This window comes from Sapajus apella, unplaced genomic scaffold, assembly GCF_009761245.1.
Source record: "Sapajus apella isolate SASKATOON/1434 unplaced genomic scaffold, GSC_monkey_1.0 scaffold64, whole genome shotgun sequence".
Lineage (NCBI taxonomy): Eukaryota > Metazoa > Chordata > Mammalia > Primates > Cebidae > Sapajus > Sapajus apella.
Genome location: NW_022437004.1, coordinates 8,205,652 through 8,224,976, shown reverse-complemented (window position 1 = coordinate 8,224,976; position 19,325 = coordinate 8,205,652). Strand labels below are relative to the sequence as shown.

Below are 19,325 nucleotides of genomic sequence, written 5' to 3'. Positions count from 1 at the left end.
TCTGAGTAGTTTAACTAGCTCTTTAATGAGAAACAGGTTTCCCTTGACTAACAACTGAAATTAGAAAGGTAAAGAGTAGAGAGCTAAGCCAAAAAAAAAGGGAATATTTGACTGTGAAATTACTTATATGAAAAAAATATATCTTGAAAAGCCTGCTAAAGAAAAAGTAATTTCCACTGGGATCAGTTCTAAAGTAAAGAGTAGTAAAGTAATATCTTCCAGCAAAATTAACCTTTCCAAATAGAACCAATTACCAGAGCCATACGAAGGTAAATGAAAACTCAAACCAGAGCATTTTTCCTGGAGAGCAATAGTCTCCTTGTTAGGCCATGTTTCAGCAGGAACATCCACCCCTCCAAGGCATGGAAGGAAATGAGGCTCAGGGCCTTGCACTATGGATTTTGGTTCATTCTTTTATTTGCTTCTGAATCTGAGCCTTGTTTCTTAACTGCCTCCCTTGACAACCAACCATTACTCCTTGTAACTTCTGTTACAGCATGAGTTGGCCCTTTTTCACATTACTGAAGAGAAAAGCTGAGTGACACATGAACAAACATTTTCTAACCTGCATTTAAAAAATATAGAGTGGAATTTTTCATATCTAAAACAACAATAGAAGTTGCTGAAAACTGATTTGAAGGGTTAAAAATCAGAGCCAACTTGCTTCACTTTCAGGTCACTTACTTAGATTTCCCACTATATAATTAGGCATATGTTTTCCCAGTAAACATTATTTATTTGCCCATCGGTCAAAAAATACGAAATGAGTGCTGATTCTGTGTAAGACACTGGGTTTAGTGGAAATTTCAGCAAATCTTTATTGAATATGCCCCCTAATTAACAGTGGCGGGACTGCGAGTGGTTAATTTTCTGTTGCTTTGCTCTTTTCTATTCATTCCAAATTGTATTTATTGTTTGTGTTTTCTCTTAAGGAGTCAGGATCTTGCTCTGTTGCCCAGGCAGGAATATAGTGGCACAATCATAGCTCACTGCAACCTCGAACTCCTGAACTCAAGTGATCCTCCTGCCTCAGCTTCCCAAGTAGCTAGGACTATAGGAATGCACCACCACTCCTGGCTAGCTTTTTTATGTTTGGTAGAGACGGAGTCTTGCTATGTTGCCCAGGCTAGTCTTGAACTCCTGGTCTCAAGTGATCCTCCTACCTGAGTTTCCCAAAGTTGTCAAATTATAGGTGTGAATCACCATGCCTGCCTGTTGGTTTCTTAATTTTAAAACTTTGGACAATAAAGAAATATACAAAGTAGGCCAGTTGCAGTGGCTCACGCCTATAATCGCAGCACTTTGGGAGGGCCAAGGCAGGCAGATCACCTGAGGTCAGGAGTTCAAGACCAGCCTGGCCAACATGGTGAAACCCTGTCTCTACCAAATATACAAAAATTAGCTGGGCGTGGTGGCGGGCGCCTGTAATCCCAGCTACTTGGGAGGCTGAGGCAGGAGGATCACTTCAACCCAGGAGGCAGAGGTTGCGGTGAGCCAAGATTGCACCACTGCACCCCAGCCTGGGCAGCAAGAGCGAAACTCCATCTCAAAATTAAAAAAAAAGGAAACATACAAAGTAAAAAGTGAAACTTTCCTGTCAGTATCCCAGTTTCACTCTATAGAAGTTAACCACTGTACCAATTTTAAGTTATATCCTGCCAGTGCTTTTTTTTTCCTTCTGTTACATGGATACATATAACAAAGTATTGTGAGTTATGTATACACACATACATATATAGACAGTGGTTTTTGGAAGGAGCAGGGGATGGCTAGTTTATAAATCACATGTATTGTCTACAACTTTTTAAAAATTTCATTTTGTACCTCGATAGCTTTCCATGTTGGTACATACAGGTTTATATGTATGTTATGTTATGTTATGTTACGTTACGTTATGTTACGTTACGTTATTTTTTAAGACGGTCTCACTCTGTTGCCCAGGCTGGAGTGCAGCGCAGCAATCTCAGGTTGGCCCAGGCTGGTCTTGAACTTCTGGGTTCAAGCGATCCACCTGCCTCAGTCCCCCAAAATGCTGGGATTACAGGCATAAGCCACTGCCCTCAGACTACTTTTTACTTTAAAATGATTGTAAACTCTGTAGTATAGATGTACCACTTCCTGTTGTTTTCAGTTTTTCACCAAATACTATAGTATTTTATTCTGCAAGTTATTTTAAAAAATACATTTTATACACAGTCTGTAAGCATTTTTATAACTTTGCACATTTACTACAGTAAATATGGGAAATAAAAAAGCCCATAGGGTTTGTGTTCCTATGAGAATCCGATGCTGCTGATCTGATGGGAGGCACAGCTCAGGTGGTAATGCTGGCTCGCCTGCCGCACACCTGCCGCACACCTGCTGCTGTACAGCCCAGTTCCTGACAGGCCACAGACGGGTACCGGAATACAGCCTGGTGGTTGGAGACCCCTGTGTTAGATTGTTGATTGAATTCCTATTTTGAAGTACACCTAGAAGTTATGAGTGTAAATACACGGTGTAGAAACCAATGTAATAGATATTTCAAACTATTTTTGTTGTGGCCACTATGCCCTCTATTCATATTTTTCAATAATTTACTCAAGCCATAAATACTGAGTATATACTAATAGAGTTAGCATAATTCTGTTAGTATACTAATATAATGTATACATTGCAGTACATTTGCAATGTATATGCAAACTCTACACACGCTACTGATTTGGACTCTAGTCTTCCTTAAATCATATTCATATTCCTGGCTGCCCACATTTAGCTTCCTGAAACGTAGCTTTGCACAAATAACCCATTATTCTAACATTGTCAATGGTTTCCTTAATATGAAAAAGTATACTTGGAGCCAAAAGCCAATGTCCATTACATTTTTTCTCTCTAAAATCAGAACAAAAAGAAGAATATCTGCCATTAGTCGTACTGTGTTTTGTTTTGACCCACCACTTAAGATGAAATAAGAAGTATAAGTATTGAAAAAGAAGAAATAAAGTAATATATTCTATAAATAAAATTAGATCTAGACATAAAACCAGCAAAAGACTATCACATAATGCAAGTTCAGAAATGTAGCAGATTCAAGCCAAATATGCAAAATTCAATCACTTCCTTATAGGCTAGCTTTAACTATTAGAAAAATAATAAAGAAAGATACCTAAGATATTAATTACTGGGAAAGGAACTTTAATAAAAGGAAATGATCAATATGGGCACAATAGTGAAATCTTATTGAGACATTACATATGGTAAAAAAATAAATACAGAAGCATGTTTCTGATGTTTAAAAACTTACGAAGATTTTCAATTTTCCCAAATTTATAGTGCCATAGGAGTCAGAATCCTAATGCTTTTTTTTTTCCATAAAATTCTTGGAATACTAATGCTTTTTAAAAAAAATTATTTAACAATAAATATTTGCTTTCCATTTCCCAGATGAAATTATAGATAGTTGGGATATTACCAGTGGGGGGGAAAAAAAAAAGTGTCTGCCCTCATGGAGCTCACTCCACTTGACCTGGATGAGCAGACAATAATACTAGATATAGTGAAAAGAAAATCGTGAAGCCTGTTCAAAGGACATCGGTGCTGTGGGGACAGATTGCACAGGGATGGAGAACTGGGAATTTTAATGGGGTGGAAAAGTTGTGATTGCTCTTAGGGGCTTGAAGAGGAAAAGGACTCCTGAGAGAAGAATGTTTCAAGCAGAGGGAAAGTCTCTAGAAAAGCCATAGAGAGGAACATCCCTGGATGTTGACACAATAGCAGGTAATCCTGGTACCTGGAGGAGAGTGAGTGGAAAGAGAAACACTGAGGAGGAGATGGGAGGAGTGGGCAGAGACCAGATGATATAGGGCCTTGTAAGGCCTTGTTAAAACTTCCTCTCTTAACCCAAGGAAACTAGAGACCTGCTAGAAAGTTTTGCTCAGAGGAGTGACAAAATCATACTGTTTTACATAGGTCACTCACGTGGCTGTGTTACAAATACACCAAAAGAGAAACCAAGGAAACCAGTTAGGAGGTTGTTGCAGAAATCCAAGCAAGAGATAATGTGGCTTGCATCAGGAGAGCTAGGAGTAAGAGAAAATACTAGGATTCAGGATTTTTTTGAAAGTGGAATTAACAGAATTTCATGGCAGAAATGAGAGGAATCAAGCATGACTTCAAAGCTGTTGTTCTGAACAATTGTAAGAATGGGATTGCCATCACCAACCCTAAGAAGTCTGAAAGTGGAGCATCCCGATCTCTAGGCGTCTTTAAAGGGTTTCATGTCACCCAACAGCTACCCTTGCCTAGAGAAACCTGGAAACTCCCTGGGATTCAAAGGGACTTCCCAGACCCACTTTGCACAGATTCAAAACCATTTCCTAAATTCTACATACTTGTAGATTCTTTCTCCCTTCTTTCCTGTCTCCCTTCCTCCCTCATCCCCCTCTCACTCTCCCTTTCTTCCTTCTCTCTCCCCTTCCTCTCCTCTCTCTTCGACCTTCTTTCTCTCTCCCCTTCCTCTCTCCTCCTCTCCTTCTACTTCTCTTCCGCCTCCTCTCTACCTTCCTCCCTTCTCTCACTTTTCCCCTCCCCCTCCTCCTCCTCCTCTCCCTCCTCCCCCAAAAGGTACTTGAAGCTTCAGAAATGGACCTGGTGGAGCCCCTCCAAGTGTTGAAGGACTTCCGTTTTTTCTCTGCAATGCCACCCCCTCAGCCTGCCACCAGGTGGCAGTGCACTGCTGATCACTGAACTGTTGACCTGAACTACTGCAGAGGTGGTAGAGAGCTGAAGGTAGAGCCTCCAATAGGCCTTTTCACACCTCATTCTTTAATATAAACTAGGGCTTCTCATCCTCGTCCGCCCTTGAGAATAAATGGTTGAATCAACATCCTTTACCTGTAATTCAGTAAGTTATCAGACATTTGAGAAAAGCCTCTAAAACAAGGGAAGTCAAAAGTAACAATCAATGAAAGGAACTAGAGAAAAGGGCATTGCAGAGGCAGGAGTGGCAGTGGGGAGTTTAAAAGAAAACAATTATGGTCAAAGGAAGGAAAGGGCATTATTTCCCTTAAAAAAAGAATGAGGCTAGGCACTGTGGCTTATGCCTATAATCCCAGCACTTTGGGAGGCCAAGGCAGGCAGATCACAAGGTCAGGAGTTCGAGACCAGCCTGGTCAATATGGTGAAACCCCGTCTCTACTAAAAATACAAAAATTAGCCAGGTATGGTGGCACGTGCGTATAATCGCAGCTACTTGGGTGGCTGAGGCAGGAGAGTCGTTTGAACCCAGGAGGAGGAGATTGCGGTGAGCCAAGATCGCACCACTGCACTCCAGCCTGGGGACAGAGCAAGACTGTCTCAGGAAAGAAAGAATGAGACCTATTTTTAAAAATAAATAACACAACAACAACAAAACAAAAACCCTTGGCTATTAAAATTTTGATTGCAGCAGTAAAATTCAATGAAGGATTGGAAGATCATATTGAAGAACTCAAGAAAAAGATTAAAAGCATAATGAAAGCATAACAACAATAGAGAAAAGTAAGAAAATTAGACAACCAAACTGGATGTTGGATGTCTATTATCCAGAAAGAACAAAGAAATGGGAAAAGTTCAAAATGAAACAAAATTATGCCCAGGGAAATTTCTAAAATAGAAGGACCTGACTTTTAAAATGAAAGGACTATCCTGTGTCCAATGAAACTGTAGTCACAAGATATGTCCACAGTTTCAGAACTAACGATAATGAGAGGGTATCAAAAACTTTCAGAACAAGCAAGGGAGTCACATTTGAGGTCCAAATAGAAGTACATGGAGCAGGGTTTCAAACGGATTCCTCATGTACCCTCTCACAGAGGGTGTGCCCCACCAAAACAAGGGGCACCCAAAAGGGAGACTCAGCTCCAGGGATCTGGGCCTTGGACCAAGAGAGAAGGGAAGGGAATTCTTAGGACAGCAATGAAGGCAGTTCCAGTGTGGAGACTTCATAGGTGGTCCTAGAGAGCAACCAGCTGGGAACAGAGCAGTGACAGAACTCCAGAAGAGATGATGCCGGGAAAGTAACAGGAATGATAAATAACCCCAAGAGTTTGACCAAACTAAGACCAAAGGAACTTTAAAACTGTGTGTGTGTGTTTGTATGCGTGTGAACATTCAAAGGACAATGAATGTTTTGAATGCAGAGGAGGGAGAGATTTCTGTGAGCTAGTGTTAGGTGGGGTGGGGGCTTCTTCAAAAGAATAGGGAGATATTGGTTGATTTTTGGTTTTGTCTTTGAATATTTTTCTGTATTTTCTAAAGTTACAATTAGAAAACAGCTATTTTTTAGAAACAAAACTAAGAATAGATACAAGCCCCTTGGGAGTAACCACCTATTAATATGAAATATTTATTTTCTTTATAAATATCTAAATAAATAAATATTTTCTAAAAAAATAATTCAAACACATGCCATAAGCACCAATATTTTGAGGCTCATATCCTTTTATTTTAGAAGCAGAAAAGTTTTGCTGCTAGTTTAATAAATAGGAATTCTTTTGGTTTGCATTCTTCTTTTGGTTTTGCATTTTTGGTTTATATAAGACTGAGTGGCAGTTTGGTGGGTGCAGGATTTATCCACCAGCTCTTCTAAAATTAATGTGATACTCTTCCACTAAACACCACCTACTGCTTTCCACAAGGTGGGGTGCTAACTTCACACAGTGAACTGAGATAGTGTATAGCTTGCTGAGATGTCTACATTGAGTGCATTCGTTGTTACCTTCCGCAGTTCCTAAGCGGTTTTGTTTTTTTTTTAAAGAGGCAGAGGTCCAGAGAGCTTGTGTGACTGGTTGTCATCAGGACCCATTTGGGGACATATTCATCTGTTCTCACGCTGCTATAAAGCACTGCCCAAGACTGGGTAATTTATAAAGAAAGGAGGTTTGGGACCAAGGCTCATCCCTGTAATCCCAACACTTTGGGAGGTTGAGGTGGGTGGATCACCTGAGGTCAGGAATTCAAGACCATCCTAGCCAACATGGCGAAACCCCATCTCTACTAAAAATACAAAAATTAGCTGGGTGTGGTGGCGTGCACCTGTAATTCAAACTACCGGAGGTGCTGAGACTGGAGAATTGCTTGAACCCGGGTGGTGGAGGCTGAGTGTCTGCCCAGGCTGGGGTGCAATGGCACAATCATAGCTCACTGCAGCTCTGAATTCCTGGGTGCAAGCGATCCTTCTGCCTCAGGCTCCCAAGTAACTGGGACTACAGGCAAGGCCCATCACACCCAGTTAATTTTTTAATTTTTGATTTTTGTAAAGATGGGGTCTTGCCATGTTTCCTACGCCAGTCTCCTTCTGCCTTGACCTCCCAATCAGTTCTAAAAGAAATGTTTGTAAACTACATGGTTTCCATTGTGGGGTTTTTTTCTCAGTTTGTAAACTATAATGTATATTACAACTCGTGGTTTAACATAGTTACAGTTTTCAGTGTGCTTAATGTATATGTGCACTTTTCCTTGTTCACATGGACCTTAACTTACTGAATTACAGGTAAAGGTAAAAAAAATCTCTTATTTGAAAGAAGAGCAGACTAAATGAGTGAAATATTTGAATAAGAAAATATTTGTACTTTACTGCAAATAGAGATTCTGATGTGGCTATTTCCGCGAATAGATTATTATTTTTGAAATAGTATATCAGGTAGATGTATACATGCTTCTAAAGTATTTTAAACAGCTTAAGCGATTAAATTCCTCCCCAAATCTCAATTATTCCTTCTTCTATCTCTAGCCCTAAGGCCAGTTAGGTTAAACTTTCTTTAAATCATGTTCTGAATGGTTGAAATTAAAATAACTGTGAATAATATAGTACAGTTATTTCAACCTTGTGGTAATTTAACCAATTTCCCTATTCCAGTTACATTTATATTATATGGGATTCTTACAACATGCAGAGCAGTAATATTTTATAATATAGTACTGCTGTTTCTCCATTTTAGAACAAATTAATGGCATTCTAATCACCAATGTTTGGATTTAAGAACATAAATAGCACAATTTTTTTTTTAAATCTATACTATTGAGTACAAACATACAATTTCTTTTGTGCTGTTATAAAATCAGGATGTGGCCTGTCTTGGAATTCCCTATGTCCTTCCTTTTGCACAAATGGAGGCTGTTAGATCTCTTGCAGCCTTTAGGTCCAAGGAAATAATTCCAGTAAAATCTGTAGCACCTTCTGGCTTCCTGTCTCTTTCTCTTCGTGAGAAAGAGGATTTCTTACAGCATGTAGGAGAGAGAGCCCCAGGAAACATCTCCTGCCTCATGATACTCCAGTTGGGTTATACTCCCATCTTTCAGCTAATTATTGTAGCCAGGAGTGATTCTTCCATGTTGCTTAAGCCATTCCAGGCCTACTCTTAGAGGTAGGGTTAGGGGTGAAGGAAACAGGCGGCAAATCCCACCATACCATCCAGCTGAGAATATGAAAGGAATGAGTTACCCAAAGGAAAATTGTGGTATTGTCAAAAGAAGGAGTCAATAAAGCCTCAGAAGAGAACAAATGTCATTTATAAAAGGCTTTAAAAATCTTTTGAGGTGAAATCTCATAATTATTTCAGAAACCAACTACTTTTGTTTTTACCTGAAGCCTGAGAGCACCAGGCAAGGAGAGGCTTCTGGGAGTAAAGTGAGGAGTGGTTACAGGCCTTGGGGCAGAGCTGGAGTGGCAGCCCCGTTTCTCTTTGACAAGTCAATCTTGAACCAGGTGTGTGATCATGATGGCTAGTTAAGGATTCCTGATTTCAGCCAGGCCCCCTTGCTTCACAGTGGGAGACTGAGGTCGAGATAGATTGATGCACACAAGGTGACTGGTTGTCAGCAGGACCCATTCTGGGACTGTATTCGTCTGCTCTCATGCTGCTGTAAAGAACTGCCTGAGACTGGGTAATATATAAAGAAAAGAGGTTTGGGCCAGACGCAGTGGCTCATGCCTGTAATCACAACACTTTAAGAGGTTGAGGTGGGCAGATCACCTGAGGTCAGGAGTTCGAGACCATCCTAGACAATGTGGCGAAACCCCGTCTCTACTTAAAATACAAAAATTAACCGGGTGTGGTGGCGCACACCTGTAATTCCAACTACTTGAGGGGCTGAAACTGGAGAATTGCATGAACCTGGGTGGTGGAGGCTGCAGTGAGCTGAGATTGCACCACTGCACTACAACCTGGGTGACAGAGTGAGACTCCATCTCAAAAAAAAAAAAAAGAAAAAGTTTAATTGACTCACAGTTCTGCATGGCTAGGGAGGCCTCAGGAAACTTACAATAATGGCCGAAGGCATCTCTTCACAGGGCAACAGGAAGAGAATGAGTGCCCAGAAAAGGGGGGAGTGCCTTATAAAACCATCAGAACTCATGAGAACTTACTCACTGTCACAGGGGAACCACTCTCATGATTCAATTATCTCCAACTGGTTCCTCCCACGACATGTGGGGGTTATGGGAACTACAATTCAAGATAAGACTTGGGTGGGGACACAACCAAACTATATCAAGGACCCACAGCACTCTCACTTATGTGACACTTCATGGCACTTTATCAAAACTATAAGTATCTACCAAGTACTTGAAGGACATACACATAAAAAAAAAATTGTCGTAAATTATGGTCATCTTGATTCCATAATGATTAATTGAACCATCCAACATACATTTAAAAATATACATTGTATTATTTTTAAATAGTTATGAAAGAAAGCCAAAACCTTTTTTGGTTGAATGAAATTTTACCATTTTAGCTTTGTCTTGTTTCCAAGATTTTTCAGTCGTGTGGCATTCACTATACAATAAATGTATTATATGTTTCAGTGTGTGGTAACAGCAAAGAATGACTTCATCGACCACTTGATCTCCTCTGTTGTGGTTGATGATGCCATCTGGATTCTTTGGTGGAATTATTTCCATCTAAATCACTATAAACTCCTATTTAGTTTTCATGAATCTAAAGCCAGATACGTCTGTGGTTTTTAACAGTGATGTAATTCTGGAACATACTTTGAAAGTTATAAGTTGTCATATACTATTAGTATTTAACTCAGTGTTTCAAACACTAGAAGTCTGAACTAAATCCATCTCTGTTTTTTTGATCTTCAATATTCTACTTTTCTTGTCTCTCTTGCCACCATACATTTGGTTATACATCAGTCAAGTCAATACCGGGAGTGTTGGGAGACCCTGTGGTCATACAGAGTACTATGGGACATGGCCCTGCTCTGCAGGAATTAGAAAGCAGAGATAGAAAGGTTGTTTCACTAAGATATGTCTTTTTCTATATGACAGAGAATAAGAAAGAGTCTTGCTTCCTTGGCCAGTTGTGTGAAAGAGACCGGATTATGTTGAAGATAGGTATGTTTTGCAGGATATAGACATTGAACTGCAAAGAAAGAAAGAGAGAAAGGGGGAGAGAGAGAGAGAGAGAGAGAGAGGAAAGAAAGAAAGAGGAAAGAAAGAAAGAAGAAGGAAGGAAGGAAGGAAGGAAGGAGGAAGGAAGGAAAGAAAGAAGAGGAAGAAAGGGAGGGAGGAAAAGGGAGTAAAAGACAGAAAACTAAAACATCCTTTTTAGGAACATAAAACCCAGTTGACTGCCAGGTAGGAACAATAGTAAGACAGCAGAACTTGTCATTAGGGACTTGAGGCCTAAGGTTCTTTTTTTTTTTTATATAGAGATGGGTTTCTCCATGTTGATCAGGCTGATCTCAAACTCCCAATCTCAGGTGATCTGCCCGCCTCAGCCTCCCTAAGTGCTGAGATTATGGGCGTCAGCCACCATGCCTGGCAAGGCCTAAGGTTCAACAGAAAAGTCTGAGGATTTCTGAGGTCCTGCTGCGTCTTATTCTGGTTTTCCCCTAAAAGGCTTAGGGAATGTGTGTGGGGGCGGGGGCGGGGGCGGTCCTTGGCAACAGTGGTAGGTGGGTTTGGTAAGCCAAGCCTACAGTACAAAACAGGGCACAAAGGGCAAAGAGAGAGGAGGAGGAGGAGGGGAACTCAGTTCCCATAGAAGCAGGGAAAGAGACAACAAACTGGGGGTTTGAGAGTGGGTGATTTGAAAATCAAGGAAGAAAAAGGAAATGGGTCAGGATGGGTAGCTGGCTCTACATAAGAGCAGCAGGAGGCAGAGAGTAAACTCAGTGGTTCAGCACCTTATATGCTGCGGAAGGCAGCTCCTCAGCAGTGAGGCACAGAGTTCCAAGCAAGGTCTAGAGAAGGGTGTGAGTCAGCAGCATATTTCAGAACAGGTAGAAGAGCTAGAGGTTCAGGTCCTGGTGCTGTCACCTTGGGAAAGTCCAGATTCCTCATCTGTGAAGTGAGAAAGTTGGATTAGTATGTCTCTTACAACCCTGAGATCTCATGAGGTTAGAGCGAGCATCTTCCCCATCACCATCCCCCAGCATAGACCATAGACTAGACTTCTAGAAATTATAATGATAGCTGTGCGCCATGGCTCACTCCTGTAATCCCAGCACTTTGGGAGGCCAAGGCGGGCAGATCACCTGAGGTCAGGAGTTCAAGACCAGCCTGACCAACATGGAGAAACCCCGTCTCTACTGAAAATACAAAATTTGCCAGGCATGGTGGCACATGCCTGTAATCCCAGCTACTTGGGAGGCTGAGGCAGGAGAATCACTTGAACCCAAGAGGTGGAGGTTGTAGTGAGCCAAGATCACACCATTGCACTCCAGCCTGGGCAATAAGAGTGAAACTCCATCTCAAAAAAAAAAAAAAAGAAATTATAATGATCATCATTTGTCTGTTTTGCAAGTTATTTACTGAGTACCCGTGATGTGCAAAACATTGGGCAGTGTGATTATAGCAGTGAGCAAGATGAAATCCTTTCCCTTCATGGAGCTTGCATCCCAGGAAGAAAGGCAGAGTATATACAATCACATGTACACATAAATGAACATATTAATTTGAGGTAGTGGTGATTGCTATGAAGATGGTAAAATAAAAGAGTGTCGTAGAGAGAGACCACATGTTTGGGGAAGAATTGTTTCCTCTCTGAGTGAGTAATGTTCAGACAAGGCCTGATGTGCAGGAAGGAGCTAGCGGTGAGACAGTCTGGGGGCAAATCAAACTGGTTAGAATGAGCAGAGAAGGCCCTTAGCCAGGAGTGGGTCTGACACATTCGAAGAGCAGAGAGAAGACCCGTGTGGCTCAAGTGAATGAACAAGGAGGAATTAGAGAGGTAGCCAGGACTAGATTACATAGGACCTTGGGAGCAACTGGAAGTCATTTGGACTTTATCCGAAGTGCAGTGGAAAGCCTTTGTGGGGTTTTAAAGCAGGACTGTGAAAGGATCTGCTTTGCATTATAAACAGAAGGGTCTGGCAATTCTATAAAGAATAGATTGTAGGGGAGCAAGAGGAGAAGCAAAGAGAGTAGTTAAGGGGCCGTTGAAGTAGTCGAGGTGAGAGTTGGTAATGACGTGAACCGTCGTAGTAGCTGGGACATGTGGAGTAAGTGGTTTGCTGTGGAATGTGTGTAGAGGTTTTGGAAGAAGGAAACATGAGGACAACCTGCTCTCCTTTTTTCTGTCCCTGGCAACCTCATAGATCTTCATATCTAGAAGGAAACCTGTGATAGATTCTACTGTTTATTTGTTGATTGCTACCTTGAGAATACAGAAGGAGTAGCCTGTTGTGGTAGCAAATGTGATAGTTCAGTTTTAAGTCACTATAGAAAGGCCTAGTGTATAGAGAAATACAAAAAAATATATATCCATATGTGCTTCTCAGCCCCAGTGGAATGGATTGAGATCCAGGTTAGCAGCCCCCAGTGTTCCCACAGGGAAGAACTACTTTCCCTTGGTCTATAAGAATTCAGGAAAGGACTGGCCCTGCTTGGGTCATGTCGCTACTCCTGAACCAAATGGTAGTCCTGGGAGTGGGAGGCAGGAGTGGTAAAATGATGGAGCGGGGCTGGGCTCAGTGGCTCACGCCTGTAATCCCAGCACTTTGGGAGGCCAAGGCGGGCGGTTCATGAGATCAAGAGATCGAGACCCTCCTGGTCAACATGATGAAACCTCATCTCTACTAAAAATACAAAGAATTAGCTAGGCGCGGTGGCATATGCCTGTAGTCCCAGCTACTTGGGAGACTAAGGCAGGGAGATCACTTGAACCCAGGAGGCAGAGGTTGCAGTGAGCCGAGATTGCGTCACTGCGCTCAAGCCTGGTGACAGAGCTAGACTCCGTCTCAAAAAACAAACAAACAAAAAAGATGAAACAGGCATCTTTTGTGCCTCACATCCCATTATAGGACATGAAGCTGGGTCAGGAACAGTTCTTTTAGAGCAAAGGGACAGACTAGCAAACACTATGTCTATAAAGATGCCTTTATTTGGATTTATCCAGATGCCGGAACCCCTGGGGAATTCCTGGCCCAACTCATAGCAGGCCTGAATTGTAGCTGTCTAAACCTCTGTCTCATTCCCTGGTCTTCAAATGAATTTTTAAGGCCAGAATACAAGCCTTGTATTGATTATTTTTCCTCCTTGACTTCTTTATATATTTGATTATTTTCTAAAACTGTGCAAAATAATAAACACTCTCTTAAGATTTTGCCACAGCCTGGCTGCCAGTGTTTCCTTTAAGTGACACAGGACGTCAGGTAACCCAGCACCCAGTTTATGTCAGTCATAGCTGATCTGAGGATACTGTCCCCGTCAGGATGACCCAGGTTCCCGTCTAGTTATCTGCATGGCTGCATAGCAGGATTCATACAAAAACAGTGGGACAGAGAGTTTTTGAAGCAGGCAGGCGGATCACTTGAGAGCAGGAGTTTTGAGACCGTCTGGCCAACATGGTGAAACCCTGTCTCTACTAAAAATACAAAAATTAGTGTGGTGGCATGTGCCTGTAATCCTAGCTACTCAGGAGGCTGAGGCAGGAGAATTGCTTGAACCCAGAAGGCAGAGGTTGCCGTGAGCTGAGATCGTGCCACCACACTCCAGCCCGGGCAACAAGAGCTAAACTCCATCTCAAAAAAAAAAAGTTCCTGGCTTCCCTGTGTAAGTTATGTTGTAATGGAGGAGAAAGCAATACGTAATAAGTATATAATATGCCAGTATCGTAGATGCTATTTTAAAGCACACAGAAGGCTTGGTGATGGGGGAGGGAAGAATATGTGTACGTGGGGGTGTGGGAAGGGAAGGATAGTGTTATTTTAGAAAGGCTAGCCAGGAAAGATATCTCTGAGGCGAACTGATATGCCACAATGGTGGGGGGATGTGTAGGGGAAGACTCGGCTTTATAGAGCAATCTCTTTTTGGTAGGATATTTAGTTACTTGAACTTACTACCAGAAAATAATGTGAGAAAGATTGGATAGGATTTGGAAGTGGAGGCTTCTCTAGTTCAGAGAGTGAACACCAGATGGACTCTCCTGTCCTGTGCCAGTCACCTTCATGTCATGGTTAGGACTTCCGGCTTGGCTTTCTTTCCAGCTACCACTTCAACTTTCATCCCTGACATTGATGCAGATTCTCCCATCATATTGACTCTTCAGGCTGTACTGAATAAGTATCCTCCTTTCTAACTTGGAAGAGGCTCTTCATTGCCCTGCCCTAGGATAGCCATGTGCTTTATCATTTAAATTGATACTTCTGAGAGCAGATGGGGCACTATCAATAATTATGCTGAGACAATAGGTGTAAACCAAGACCATCCTCTGCAATCTAGATGATTGGTCACTGTAGGCATGTGGTCACTGGCTGAGCTAGCTCCAGCATACCAGTGGAACCGAGACTCCCCTCCCAGCTAAACTTCTGGTCTGGAGACTGGGAAGTTGGCACCTTGTATGGTACATCCACAGATCAAAAGAGAGGTCATCAGGCCAGGCAGGGTGACTCAATCCTTAATCCCAGCATTAGGGAGGCGGAGGTGGGCTGGTCACCTGAGGTTAGGAGTTCGAGACCACCCTGGCCAACATGGTGAAACCCCATCTCTACTAAAAATACAAAAGTTAGCCAGGCGTGGTGGCAGGTGCCTGTAATCCCAGCTATTCAGGAGGCTGAGGCAGGAGAATCTCTTGAACCCAGGAAGTGGAGGTTGCAGTGAGCCGAGAACACGCCGCTTGACTCCAGCCTAGGTGACAAGAGCAGGGCTCTGTCTCAAAAAAAAGAGAGAGAGAGTTTGGCCGGGCACGGTGGCTCACGCCTGTAATCCCAGCACTTTGGGAGGCTGAGGCAGGTGGATTATAAGGTCAGGAGTTCAAGATCAGCCTGAACAACATGGTGAAACCCTGTCTCTTAAAAAAAAAAAAAAGAGAGAGAGAGATAGTTCATCAAATGTTAGTTACTTGTCTTATTGCCCTACCCTCAGGCCTGATTTTCTATTTTATATCTTGGAGGTTCCTCCGTTCCCATCCTGGAACATGCTTGCACTAGTTTCTGTTCTTCTGAAAATGGACTGGGACTTCCTAAACTCATTTTCTTAGCTGCTTCAGCCTGCTGCCAAGGATGAGATGTAGACTTTCTTCCATGTCCAGGTCTAGGAAAGCTATCTCCAGCCCCAGAAACTTTTGCATAGGCCTTATCAGGCCTGGATATTTATGTCCTTGGAGCCAAGATAAAATCAGAGGAGCCAGAATCAAACTGATCACCTTTCCAGTCCCTTGTGACAGTGCCTGGATGTAATCCAGAAATACTGTTCATTGCCGCTTCTTTGTAAAGTTATATACTCACAGCCTTGAAAAAATTAAAGGAACATAATAAACACCCATGCTTTTTTAAAGAAAATATTATACATATTGAAATTAGGCCACACAATTTGGTGGAAGTAACAGCCAAAAAACTTCTATGATGGAATTCTACTGAATTATTTTTATCACAATGATAACAATGACATGATATCTTACTGGACTCAAATGTAGTTTGTAGTGTAGGTCCACAGTTCCTTAGTCTGAAATCCTAAAGAGCTCTGAAAACTGGAAAAAAAATTCCAGTTTGTCCCAAGCTAATTTAACGGCAAAACCTGATTTGAATCAGCATAGTCTTTATTTATCCTGTTTACTGTGAATATTAACGTTTTGTTGCAGAAATACTAGTGTGTTTTATTTCTTTCCCAAACTCCAAAAGAGGATAGTATATAATACATGGTGTATAAACCATATTACCTATCCAAACACTTCTGACCCAAAAGGTTTCTCTGAGAAAGGATTTTGACTCTACAGTACCACTTAGCCTATTACCTGTTTTTCAATTAATAATCTCCGCAAATTAGATGAGCATAAACCTCAAACGATTTGCTATTGCTTCTGTCCAGTTTATAGTTTGGAAACTACTTGGTATTAATTTCTAGTTCAATATTTAGTACCTTAAGCTTTTGGAAGGGGAAAAAAAACATTGATTTGATAAAAGATTGATAAATAAATAAAAATAGTGAATACATATTGAGCCCAGATCCCCCATTATACTCTGGCATGCCATGGAGAGAGGAGAAAATACTCTTTGCCGTCATACGAAGAAGCAGGGTGGTCACACGTTTCCATTTTCGCTTTGTGCTGAGCCTATAAGAACTGCACTTGTGTCCTCTTGGAGCATAATAGAACCCTCCGAACGCAATATCACACCTTTTTCTGAGTGCAAAAAGTAGTTATATGCTTTTCACTAGTTTAGAAAAAAGCTTTTCTATTCTTCTTTTCTCAAGGAACATATTGTTTCTCAAGGCCAAAGGGAGAGGAAGAATGTATTAAATATTCAGTTCTTTACTTTCTGACTTAACTGTGTGGTAGCCAGTCTCCAAGAAAGCCCTCAGTGATTCTCACTTCCTGGTATTCACATTCCAGTGTAGCCCCTTCCGTATCAAATAGGGTTGACCTGTGTAACTAACATCAAACTATCAGAAATATCAAAATGTGACTTCTGAGGTCAGGTCATAAAAGACATTACAGTTTCTGCCTTGCCCTCTCTCAGAGCACTTACTTTTGAGAGGCTGGCTGTTGTGTAATGAGAACACTTAAGGAGCCCTATGGAAAGATGCATTTGGCAAGGAACTAAGGATACCAACTCACAATCAGCACTAAATGGCCAGCCAAATGAGTGAGCCACCTTGGAAGTGGATTCTTCTGCCCCAGTCAAGCCTTCAGATGACTGCAGCCCCAGCCACCCACTTGATTTCAAGTTCATGAGTCACTGTAATCCAGAATAACCCAACTAAGCCACTCCTGGGTTCCTGACCCACAGACACTAGGAGAAACAGAATATACCTGTGGTTTTAACTGCTAAGTTTGGAGGTAGTTGTTACACAGAAATAGGTAACCAGTATACCTGGAACTTTGATTCAAGGAAAATACATTGGTTTCTTTTGATTATGAAAATAATATCACTTTCTTGTTGTAAATTTCAAACATATTCAAAGATATTCTGACCTGAAAAATGAAAATATCCTATAATATCATCCTCTATAATTTGTGGTATGTAGTTCCAGTTCTAGATTTTTTTCTTTTTCTTTCTTTCTTTTTTTTTTTTTTTTTGAGACAGACTCTTGCTCTGTAGCCCAGGCTAGGGTGCAGTGGCATAATCTCTGCTTTTTGTAAACTCCGCCTCTAAGATTCAGCAGTTCTCCCACCTCAGCCCCCAAATAGCTAAGACTATAGGCACTCGACTATTTTTTGTAGAGAATGGGGTTTCACCATGTTGGCCAGGCTGGTCTTGAACTCCTGACCTCAGATGGTCCACCCACCTGGGTCTCCCAAAGTTCTGGGATTACAGGTGTGAACCACCATGCCCAGCCCAGTTCCAGATTTTTAAAATACAAATACTAATGCATGGGCCAGGTGTGGTGGCTCAACCCTGTAATTTGGGAGTCCAAGGTGGGTAGATCACTTGAACACAGAAGTTCAAGACCAGAATGGGCAACATGGCGAAATCTGTCTATACAAAAAAATTAGCTCACACCTGTGGTGGCTTACACCTGTGGTCCCAGCTATTGGAGGCTGAAGTGAGAAGATCTGGGTGTGCTGGCATATGCCTGTGGTTCCAGCTACTTGGGAGGCTGAGGTGGGAGGATCACCTGAGCCCAGGGAGGTCAAGGCTGCAGTGAGCTGTGATTGCACCATGCACTCCAGCCTGGGCAACAGAGTGACGCCTTGTCTCAAAAGAAACCAAACAAACAAATACTAATGTGTGTGTGTTTGCATATGAGTATTTTGTTAATTGATGCTGGATTATATTAAACATGCTGTCTTCCAACTTGAATGATTCACTTAATGTGTCTTAGGATATCTTCCATATGATTTCAAATAGTTCTATGTCATTTGTTAATATCTCCATATATTTTACTATATGCACTTCCCCATTCCCTACTGGAGAACATTTGGTCTAGTTTCAGTTTCCACAAACACAAACAATGATATAGTGGGGTAATCTGTAGGATATATTTCCAGAAGCAGAAATGCTGAATCAAAGGGAAACACATTTAAAGTTCTGATAGATATTTCCAGATTGCCCTCCCAAAAAGTTGTACCCATGTATTTACCCAGGGAATGTGAATGACTGTTTCCCTACACTCTCAACAACACTGGGTATCCATTGTCATTGCCAACTAGGTTGGTGAAAATGACTTGTTTTCTGTTGTGCTTAATTGTTAGCCATCTTTTTATATGTTTATCATTACTTGTATTTCTTCTGTTTGGAGTTATCTGTCCATCTTTGCCCATCTTGATACTAGGTTACCTGTCTTATATATTGACTGGTAAGAACTCTTCGTATATGAACAGGTTAAATTATTTACCTGAAACATACTTTATAGAAACTTCCCCCAATTTATTGTTCAAACTGACTTGAACATTTTTTTAATCATAGGAACTTCTTTGTCATGTGTGATCCCATCTGATGTGTTATATAAGGCATGAGATAGGCTTTACAACTCTAATTTAAAAAGGGTTAAAATGAAAATTTAAAATAAGCAAGAAAGCACTTCAATTCCTACAGCTGTTAACTGTAGGTATCAGTGACTCCATTGATTTGGATTCCTTCTATTTCCTTCTAGTATACCAAATACTACATTCACCGAATTCCAAGAAGCCGTGAGGTTCAGCAGTCCTGGCCCTCCACGGTGTTTACCACCTTGCACTCCATGTGGCTGTCCCTCCCTCTGATTCACCAGGTGAAGCCAGATTTGGTAAGTAAGACCATCACTAAGGAGGGGGAAAGTAACTCCCTGTAGATCTTTCCTTAGTAACAGGACATACTGTTTTCTTAAACAGTTACCATTTATCAGTGTGCCAAGTAGTACGCAAGACCCAGAACTGGCTGGTGCCTTGATCTTGGAATTCCCAGGCTCCAGAACTGTAAGAAATAAATATCAG

At 41.5% G+C, this 19,325-nt stretch overlaps 1 protein-coding gene across 1 annotated transcript in view; it reads left to right on the top strand.

Annotated features, from left to right (window-relative positions):
* The window catches only part of ALG14 (ALG14 UDP-N-acetylglucosaminyltransferase subunit), a 103,502-nt gene that overhangs the window by 28,320 nt on the left and 55,857 nt on the right, over positions 1-19,325 (top strand). Inside the window, exon 3 of the mRNA XM_032247935.1 lies at positions 19,007-19,138. Within this exon, the coding sequence (XP_032103826.1) occupies positions 19,007-19,138 (132 nt within the window). The remainder of the gene's footprint in view (positions 1-19,006; positions 19,139-19,325) is intronic.